The sequence below is a fragment of the Balaenoptera ricei genome, chromosome 16, assembly GCF_028023285.1.
Source record: "Balaenoptera ricei isolate mBalRic1 chromosome 16, mBalRic1.hap2, whole genome shotgun sequence".
NCBI lineage: Eukaryota > Metazoa > Chordata > Mammalia > Artiodactyla > Balaenopteridae > Balaenoptera > Balaenoptera ricei.
The window spans coordinates 45,878,002-45,889,121 of NC_082654.1; the positions used below are offsets into that span (position 1 = coordinate 45,878,002).

At 39.5% G+C, this 11,120-nt stretch overlaps 1 protein-coding gene across 4 annotated transcripts in view; it reads right to left on the minus strand.

The window, feature by feature from the left end:
- IPMK (inositol polyphosphate multikinase) overlaps positions 1–10,970 on the minus strand; it is a 38,299-nt gene extending 27,329 nt beyond the window's left edge. For 2 of the 4 annotated variants that reach the window (XM_059899749.1, XM_059899747.1), the window contains exons 1-2: positions 10,428–10,970; positions 1,336–1,430 (exon numbers count right to left, since the gene is read on the minus strand). In XM_059899749.1, coding sequence (XP_059755732.1) covers positions 1,336–1,430; positions 10,428–10,617 — 285 coding nt within the window. In that variant the 5' untranslated portion in view covers positions 10,618–10,970. Of the gene's footprint in view, positions 1–1,335; positions 1,431–7,463; positions 7,510–10,427 lie in introns of those variants that run through there. The other 2 variants (XM_059899748.1, XM_059899750.1) reach the window with 2 other exon arrangements.
- Positions 10,971–11,120: the final 150 nt, after the last annotated feature.

Genomic DNA, 11,120 nt, shown 5'->3' on the forward strand with positions numbered 1-11,120 from the left:
AATCACATATCTGATACAGGATTTATATCTAAAATATGGAAAAAAGGTAAAGACAACCCAATGAAAAAATGAGCAAAAGATCTAACTAGACGTTACTCCAGAGAAGATACACACATGGCCAGTAAGTACATGAAAAGATGTTCAACATCATTAGCCATTAGGGAAATGAAAATCAAAACAAACCACAATAAGATTAACACTTCACACTCACTTGAATGCCCATTAAAAAAAACAAAAAACAAAAAACTAACAAGTGTTGGTGAGGATATGGAGTAACTGGAACCCTCATACATCAGTGGTGAAAATGTAAAATAGTTCAGCCACTTTGGGAAACACTTCCGACAGTTCCTCAAGTAGTTAAGTGTAGAATTACTATATGACCCAGCAATTCCACTCCTGGGTATATATCTAAAAGAACTGGAAACAGGTACTCGAACAAATACTTATACATAAATGTTCATAAAAGCACTATCTATGAAAGCCAAAAGATGGAAACAATCCAAATGTCCTTCAATGGGTAAATAGATAAACAAAATGTGGTATGTAAGTATAATGGAGTATTATTACTCAGCCATAAAAAGGAACAGAGTACTAATGCATACCACAAACCTGAAAAACATGCTCAACAAAAGAGGCCAGACACAAAAAGTCATATATTGTGAAACTCTAATTATACGAAATACCCTGAATAGGTAAGTCCATAGAAAGCAGATTGGTGGTTGGCAGGGATTGGGGGGAGGGAGGAAGAGGGCATCATGGCTTAATGGGTACAGGGTTTTCTTTCATGTGATAAAAATGTTCTGTAACTGATAGAAGTGGCAGTTGCAAAACACTGTGAATGTTCTGAAAAGTACTCCTAGCACACCACTGTAAAGCAATTATACTCCAATAAAGATGTTAAATAAATAAATAAGTTTAACAAAAAGTACTCCTAGTAATATGGTTAATTAGATGTTAAGTGCCCCCCTTCACCCCTACCCTCCTTTGGAGTTGCACAGTACACATTAGCACATTCAAGGCTCTAAGAAATCCTGTAGTAAAAAAACACCTATTTAAACTCAGCATTTCTGAGAAATACAGTCTCTCAGCTAAGCATTTTTCAAAATGTAGGTCACAACCCATCAATTGAAATCAATTTAGTAGATCAAATCTTTAAAAAATGAAGTAGAATAGAAAATACTAGAATGCATCGGTAAAGATAAGCATTGTATTTCTTGAAGCTTTTGTTTCAGTCACATACACAGTATACTAAGACATGCCGTCAAATGTATTTTTTACTGAGTCATCACCAGAAGACTATGAAAAACACTCTGAATACAACAAAACAAATCTTACCTCACTTACCATATTATAGAATTCCAGCTCTCTTGGACCCCTTGGAGGTGGCTGCAACTGTTTCAGAACTGTGCCATCTGGATGTTGCAGTATACCTACAGAACAGAAGTCACATATTTTAAAATGGTTTAAATAATAATGTATCTTGCATCATAGATTTGTTCCTAAAGTTACAGATAAACCACTTTCATAAATTTAAGGGATTCCTTATACTTATTTCAGAAATTTTAACATTCAACCAACATATTTCAGTGCTTATTATATGCAAAGCACCAGGACACAAATTCTAAACAGCTTGGTTTTATTGTCTCCAACCAATGTTTCCCTTGTAGCCGCCTCAGACTTTCTAATAAATAGAACACATGTAAATTTTTACAGAAATTCTTCAGTAATAGACTTTCCAGGAGATGTTAATTTATAGTTAAATAAGAAGCAAGTTAAAAGCAGTAGCATAAATTGATCCCCCTTTTATTAAGCAAACAAAAAAATGTTAACAATGGTTCTATATGAATTTCCTACTTTGTAGTTTTTTTGTTTCTCTCATCTGTTATAAGAAAGCAACTAAAATTTTTTTCTGATTCAGATGCACTGTGTACAGCTGTACAGATAGCATGAGGGCACCTAGGCAATGGGAAAAGTGGGGGCTGAAATCAGGGGCCAAGCCTGGAGCAGGAAAGGGTAACTTTTTATAATATGTCCACTCAAAGGGAAACACTTTTTCTAAAGTCATCATATATATATACTAGCACTGCCCCTGTCACTATGCCATGAAGATTCACTCCCAAGTTTATATGTTAAAATCTTAAATTTTCAGATATTGAGATTTCATAAAATCACACTAGTTAGAACACAACATAGCTCAAATAAATCTATTTACAATTTTCGTAAAATACGCCACTTAAGTTTCTATTTCTTTTGGCAATGCCAGGAATTTTTAATCGTGACAAAAATGCAGAGTTTCATCAACAGAGGCAGAAAGTACCAACTTAAGAGAAACACTAATCAAGTTTATTTGTTTTAAGTCCTAGTTATAGACTAGAAGGAAGGTAAACATTAATTCATATGGATAAGATTGGTTGGTAGGGGTTTTTGGGACTTCAAGGAGCAGTCTAATATAGCTAAAAGTTACTAAAGAGAAATTCTATTCCCAAAGGCTGGGATGTAGAACAAGAAAGGCCTTCACTCCCATGGTAATAGACATTTTCAATAGGCTAATGAAGAATGGTAGATGTAAAAACTCCTTGATGAACTGAACTGTGGTTGGGGGTTGGGGGGGGAATGGAGCATTCATAAGTGAGAAGAGAACCATGAAGCTTCCCTACCTTGGGGCAGACACCTCATCTAGAGACAGGTGAACCTGCCATTAGACAAATATTTTAGCAGGCAAGCAGAAATCAGCCAGACTGTAGACAACAGTGGGGGGTAGCAGGATGGATTAGAGACAATAGTCCTAACACAAAAATAGATTGCTTGGTCCAGCAATTCTCCCACACTACTCACTCTGCAAAACACCCCCTCCAAGTTTTCAGAGAAAGCAGACATGGAGTAGAAGATAGTAATACCAGACATTCTCCCAGTGAATGAATTCCAGGATCTAAAAGTAAACCAATAGTACCTTATACTGCAGCCAAATACCTCACAGCCAAAAAACAGTCATGATAAGAAAGGAAGCATCTTGGAAGGCTGAACGAATACCAGATGAACTGAATCTAAGACTGCAGCCCACACCAGCTCAATTAAATTCAAGGGGGAATATGATTTATCAGCCCCTCACCCTAAACAGAGGGAAGGGCTTATACTCTATGTGGAGCAAAACAAAACAAAAACAAAACAAAAAATAGTACACTTCAGGGGACTTCCCTGGTGGTCTAGTGGTAAAGAATCCACCTTCCAATGCAGGGGATGCGGGTTCGATCCCTGGTCAGGGAACTAAGATCCCACATGCCGTGGGGCAACTAAGCCCTCGAGCCACAACTACAGAGCCCCCGTGCTCTGGAGCCCGCGTGCCACAACTAGAGAGAGAAAACCCACACGCCACAAGTAGAAAGAAACCCTCCCGCCACAATGAAGATCCCGTGTGCCGCAACTAAGACCAGACACAGCCAAAAATAAAGATAAATAATAATAACCTTTAAAAAATAATAATAAATAAATAAATATTCCAAAATGAGTAAATATACTGATGTCTGGGGAGACAGTTCTCTGTGAGAAAAAAGGGAGATATGAATACAGAACAGGGGGAGGTAAAGAACCCTGTGATATTAGATTTTAATTATAGGTATGAATATGAACTCTATTTTTTAAGAATATGAAATTATTTATTTCTTAATCTAGTCTGCTGAAAGGACAAACAGCAACCACACTAAAGGAGCAATGAATACACCTGTTGCCCAGATCTTGGTTTTTAAATACCATTTACCCCCAAAGGAACTAGGTTCTTGAGGAAAATAGTGGTTCATTCTAGGACTGGGACAGGGAAAGTACAAGATGAACATGGGACATCTTTTTATGCCACAACGTGAGAAAATGCTTTAAAAGAAAATATGGAAATGTTAAAAAGGCACAGGAGGGACTTCCCTGGTGATTCAGTGGGTAAGACAGCCAAAATAAATAAATAAATAACTATTAAAAAAAAAAAAAAAAAAAAAAGGCACAGGAGCCAGCTTGAAGAAGCTCCCACTGCCGAAGTCTGGGACAACTGAGCATCAAAATAAGTAGCAACAATAATGGATAAGACCCATTCACTGAAGTTTGAAAAATCCATTACTCCATCCTACTAATTAAAGAGAGAGAGAGACAGAGAGAGACAGAGACAGAGAGGAGGGAAATCTATATTCCTTATAGAAGAATGCCAAAAAAAAAAAAAAAATAGCGACTTCCCTGGCAGTCCAGTGGTTAAGACTCTGCGCTTCCACTGCAGGGGGCACAGGTTTGATCCCTCGTCCTGGAACTAAGATCCTGCCTGCCATGATGTGCGGCCAAAAAAAAAAAAAGAAGAATGACAACTAACAAATGTAGCAGGAATAAGAGAGTTACAACATTACCATTTTCCAACTAACAGTAATTAGTGAGTTGGTCAAATACCATCAATGGGTGCTTACAACATTTGATGAAAACTTTGATGAGAAACGTGATATTTTAACAGTCTTAAAATATTCCTCTCAAATTATTTACTTACAATAGGAAAAATAAAACTTCACAGTGGAAAAATCTGGCAGATATCATTTAATCAGGTGATCAGTTATTGGGTTGGCCAAAAGGTTCGTTCGGTTTTTTCCGTAAGCTGGCTCTAGTAGCACTTAGTTGTCTTTAACTTCATTTGAAACAATTTTGTTAGATTATATTGTGACAGCTGTCATATCAGCGTAGACTAAAAATAAACTTATCAAAATTGGTGAATTTTTGTGTAGCCATTTTAAAGTGAAGATGGAAGAAAAAAAGCAACATTTTTGGCATATTATGCTTTATTATTCCAAGAAAGGTAAAAACGCAACTGAAATGCAAAAAAAGATTTGTGCAGTGTATGGAGAAGGTTCTGTCACTGACCAAACGTGCCAAAAGTGGTTTGCAAAGTTTCGCGCTGGCGATTTCTCACTGGACGATGCTCCACGGTCAGGTAGACCAGTTGAAATTGATAGTGATTAATCAAATCGAGACATTAATTGAGAACAATCGACGTTATACCACGTGGTAGATAGCCGACATACTCAAAATATACAAATCAAGCGTTGAAAATCATTTGCACCAGCTTGGTTATGTTAATCGCTTTGATGTTTGGATTCCACATAAATTAAGCGAAAAAAACCTTCTTTCCACATGCGATTCTCTACTTAAACATAACGAAAACGGTCCGTTTTTAAAACAAATTGTTACGGGTGATGAAACATGGATACTGTACAATAATGTGTAACTGAAGAGACTGTGGGGCAAGCGAAATGAAGCACCACCAACCACACCAAAGGCTGGTCTTCATCCAAAGAAGGTGATGTGTATATGGTGGGATAGGAAGGGAGTCCTCTATTATGAGCTCTTTCCGGAAAACCAAACGATTAATCACAAGAAGTACTGCTCCCAATTAGACCAACTGAAAGCAGCACTCGACGAAAAGCATCTGGAATTAGTCAACAGAAAACACATAATCTTCCATCAGGATAATGCAAAACCGCATGTTTCTTTGATGACCAGGCAAAAACTGTTACAGCTTGGCTGGGAAGTTCTGATTCATCTGCCATATTCACCAGAAATTGCACCTTTGGATTTCCATTTATTTCGGTCTTTACAAAATTCTCTTAATGGGAAAAATTTCAATTCCCTGGAAGACTGTAAAAGGCACCTGGAACGGTTCTTTGCTCAAAAAGATAAAAAGTTTTGGGAAGGTGGAATTATGAAGTTGCCTGAAAAATGGCAGAAGGTTATTAGAAGAAAATGGTGAATACAATGTTCAATTAAGTTCTTGGTGAAAATGAAAAATGTGTCTTTTGCTTTTCCTTAAAAACCAAAGGAACTTTTTGGCCATCCCAATATATCACCAGTAATGCAACTGACATCCTGTGCTTTATGATATGATGCTTCAAGAAAACAATATAATTCATAAGTATTCTTACCAAAAATGTATTCATCTGATTCTAAGCATGAGGAAATAATTAGACAAACGTAAAGAATATTCTAAAAAGCCAAATGCCTATACTCTTCAAATATTTCATAGTTATGAAACATAAAGAAAAAATTTAAAAACTGCTCCATATGACAGGCAACTAAAGGCTCATAATAACTAAATGCAATGTATATAGCCTTAGAAGGGGAAAAACTGTTATAAAGAATATTAGGGGAAAATTGCTATAAAGAATACTATAGGAATAATGGCAAAAGCCAAATGGAAATATTCTGGAATTGATAATTTTACCATGGTTAGGTAAGAAAATATTCTTATTTTGAGAAGATACACAATTATTTAGAGGAAAGGGGTCATGATGCCTGCAATTTTTTAAAAATGGTTCTGTAAAATCATTACCATATGCAGAGAGTAATAAAACAAATGTGGCAAAACATTAATAAAGGTAAATCTAGATGAATGGTAATATATTCATTCATTCATTCATTCATTCAGTTCATTGTACTATACTTGCAACTTTTCTAAGTTTGAAATGTTCCCACACACACAAATTCTTTAAAAAGGAAGCATGATTTACAGTAGCATCAAATACCTAGAGAAAATCTAGTGTCAGACCTTTACACTGAAAACTATGTCTAAGAGAATTAAAGAAGGCCTAAATAAATGGAGAGATAGACCATATTCAAATACTGGAAGACTCAGGATTATAAGGAAATCAAATCCACCAAAGCAATCTATAGATTAAAAGCAGACACAAAATCTTATCAGGTTTCTTGGGGAAAATGGCTAGTTGATTTAAAATCTATACAGAAATGCAAAGGGCCAGAAATAGTCAAGATAATCTTGAAAAAAAAAGTGGGATGTTTATTCTACCATACATCAAGACTTATTATACAGCAGCTTAAATTAAGACAATGAGGTATTATTGCTAGGATACACAAATCAGTGAAACAAAAGTCCAAAAGGAAATGCAGGAAATTGAAATAACTGGGGTATATGCACAATACAGTACAAATGAGCTGTAAGAAACAATGAGGAAGCACTCTATGAACTGATAATACTGATTTCTAGGAGATATTGTTAAGTTTAAAAAGCAACGTCCAAAACAGTATACATAGCATACCACTTTTTGTGTCAGAAAGAAGGGAAAATGAGAAAACTTACAGAGATCTGCTTATTTCTGCAACAAGAAACTCAGAAAGGATAAATCAGAAAACAATGAAATTGGTTACCTACAAGGGATGCTGAGAAATGGGATGGAGTGATAGGGAATAGAGTGACACTTCTGATATACCTTTTTGTAAAGTTTTGACTTTTGGAAGCTTAGTAATTTTATAACCATTCAAAAATATTGATATATCACTGAAGGAAGGGAACTGAATTTAAACAGAAACAAATGAATCCAACTGTATTTCAAATGAATAATATTACCATTGACAAGAGGGGGGTAAAAATAACCACACACACCAAAAAAATCCTAATCCAAATAACTTTTGAAGAGTTTCCAACCACATACCTTCAGTAAAAGGGAATCTCATCTTGCACTCTTTATTCTAGGTTTGTTTTCTAGAGTAGTATGGGTATAGAAATCCTGAAGATAATAGGATTAAGAAAAAAAAATTAATATTGCTGGGAGCCAGGTTCTCACTGAGGCAAACGGGAAACATTTAGAATCAGGAAAAGGAAAACAACTCTGTGGAGTTGGAATGAAACTGGAAGTATCAGTATGTACTTATGATTTCTAAAATATTTATACATACTTTTTAGTTATGTGTATTGAAAAGACCTGGAAGCAATAACACCCTAGTGGCAATGAGCAAACCTGCACCCAGATCTTGGTTTCTAAATACCATTTCCCACTAAAAATGAACCAGGGCTCCTTAGAGAAAATGGCTGGTTCCAGAGCTGGGAAGGGAAGGCACGAGATAAGGCAAAAATAACTTGTGACAGAAAGGAAGGAAGTGCTCCCAATTGGCCAAATCTAGGACAATTGGGACAGCAAAATAAACAAGCTCTATAATGGGTTATGACACTTTATAAAATAAGAATCCACGACTCCAAAGTGATCATAAAAAAGAACACATATGCATAGTAGTAATGGAGGGCTATTTCTTTTTTTTTTTCCTTTTCTTACAAAGTCAACTATACTTCAATAAATAAAATATTGACTATATTCCCTGTGTTGTACATAACATCCTTGTAACTTATTTTATACCTCATAGTTTGTAGTTTGTACCTCTTAATCCCCTTCACCTATTTTGCTCCTCCCACTGCCCCTCCCCTCTAGTAACCATTAGTTTGTTCTCTGTATCTGTGAGTGGAAGGCTTTTTTTTTTCTTCCTCTCTGAGGGCTATTTCTTACAACAGAATGCTGACTGTTAAAATAGAGGGAGTGGTAGAATTGGAAAAATCACAATTTTTCAACTATCAGAGTAAAGGCTGCTTCAGGCAAGAATCATCAATAGATGTCTAATCTAGGGGTAAAGTATGAGGATCCCAATATCTGCATGACCTTAAATCATCTCTCCGTAGACAGCTTATTATTGCAAGGTGGAAAATATTAACTATGTAGTAGAGAAGCCAGACCACACTTGGACCAGATGATCAAGTTAATATCACTAATAATGGGCAGATAGACACTGTGGACTTTAGACGTGATACCCTAAGAAGGACACACTTTTATAATGTTCCAGCCAGAAATGTATCACCTGAATCTCATCATAAGAACCCATCAGAAATCCAAATTAAACAATATTTTATAAAATAACTAGCCTGTACTCTTCAAAATTGATATCATAAAAAAAAAAAAAACACAAAGAAAGGCTGAGAAACTTACAAATTAAAGAATTCCAAGAGACATGACAACTAAATGCAACAAATGATCCTGGACTAGTTCCTATGCCAAAAAAACCAAATATGATAAAAGACATTATTGGAAGAGTTGACAAAATCAGAATATGGACTACAGATTAAAGCATTGTATCACGGTTAAATTTTCCATATTTGATAAATGCGCTGTGGTTACAGAAATACACACTAAAGTACATTCTTAGGAAATACTCGCTGAGGTATTACTGTGTAAAGGGGCATGATATATACAACCTACTCTCAAATAGTTCAGAAAAAAACAAATTACGTATGTATCAATATATAGAGAGAGCTAACTTCAAGGAACAAGTTAACTAACAATTTAATGGGTAGAAAGGCACGCAACTGACACATCATTAACCCCTAATTTTGAAAAAGAGAAAAGGAGTAGGTAAAGATCAAAGTAGTGGGAAATGTTGTTCTTTCGGAAATAACATACATTCAATCTCATCCATTTTCAAAAATCCTTGTTTGAGTGGTTTTCTACAAGCACAATACACGGTGGGGAAAAAAACAGTGCTCTGAAGCAGGACCCTTGGTTTCCAGATTCTACACACAGTAGCTTTGTGACTTTAGGCTTGTCACTTAACCAGCCTTGGCTTCAGTTACCTCGCCTAAAAATGTCAGTATTATCTTACCAGCCTAAACCGGAATCATCTTATCAGCACAAACCAAATTGTCCTCAATGGTTTCCAGGTCCAAGATCCGCATTACTCACATACGCCTCCATCTGATTCCCCAAGTAATCATGGCCTAGGAACCAGTGTAAGCCAGGCGAATTCCAGTTTCTAAACCGAACTTTTACATCACCAAGAGAATAAAAAGGCCCTGGATTGTGCTTTAAACGCCGTGACTCAAAAAATGTACTACACAGACCATGACACAATCTTATAAAGATGATCAAGAATAACTGATTGTCTTATTTGTGTACCATCCTAGTACAATAGTAGGGTGTATTTCCTAACGTGAATCCGAGTTTCAGCATTCCTGAAACCACGCCTCCCGGAGAAATCCAGGAGATATCAGAAAAACCTCTCAAGGGGGCGCGGAGAGAGATCCCGGATAAACCAGGACAAGCTTCCAAAACCAAAACCAAAACCCAAACAAACAAACATTTTAAAACAAAAAACAAAAAAACACTTGTTTCTTCCCCTCCAGCTATGCAGCTGCACCCAAAAGAGAAGCACTAGATTAGCATCATCTGCATTTCATTCCTTTTCTTTTGCAATACTAGCTGCCCGCCTATAATAAACAGACCTTGTGCTCAGGGGAGAATTTACTTCCCCGTCCAGTAAAAATGAAGTTCCTTATTTTCACTAACAACGAAAGCCGTCTTCAATCAATACCCACCCTCCCTGCGGAGACCAGACACTCCTCTCCCCGCCACCTCCTGCTGCCCGCCTGACGCCCCACACCCCAGAAATCGTACCACTTTTCGAGCCCCTGCTGCACGGGTCGCGAGGCTCTGGGGGAAAGCGGAAGAGACCGGGGGTGCGGCGTACACACCCGGAGGGGCGTCCGGCCCGGCCAGCGGGCCCCAGGCTACCTCGGCCGGCCCGGGGCTCGCGTAAGGCGGAAGGGGTGCGGCGAGCTCCGCGCCACCCCCACTTACCCACTTTGTCCTTCCCATACATGTGCCCGGCCACCTGATGCGAGAGGGGCACGCAGCCGTTGAGGAAGCGGAGCCTGCCGCCCGCCGGCTTCGGGGTGCCCTCGCGGGCGGTCTCGCCCGCCGGTGGGGTCCGCATTTCTGGGGGGCCGGGCGCCTCAAGCCGGAGAGGGGATGGCGGCTCCGTTGCCATAACGGAGAGCTGAAGCGGCAGCAGCAGCGAGAGCAGGGAAGAAAATAAGGCGGAGGGAGGGGACGCCGGAGAACCCGGGGGTCGCTCAGGCTCGGCCGCGAGGAGGCCCGGGGGTTCCTGCGGCTGGTGCCCTCTGTGGCCCGAGGAGGGGGCCCATGACGCCGCGAAGGCGCGGGCTCTGCCCTGCCCAACTCTCGGCGGAGCGCGTCTCTCGGCTCCCGGCTCTCGCTGCTCAGCCGCCGCGGCCGCCGACCCGGGCGCAGCCCAGGAGACTGACCCCAGCGGATAAGCGGCGGCGGCGGTGGCGCCCCGCGCTCCCTGGGGCCTTGACGGCGACGGCGGCCCCACCTCCCGTGCCCCCGCCCCCTCCCGCCGTCCTCCAGTCCCCTTAGCTGCCGCGCGCGCGTCAGCGCCGCCAGCACCGCCGCCTCCGCCGCGAGCTTCCTACTGCGCGACCCGCGGCCGCCGCCGCTACTGAGCATGCCCAGAGGCCGCCAGACGGG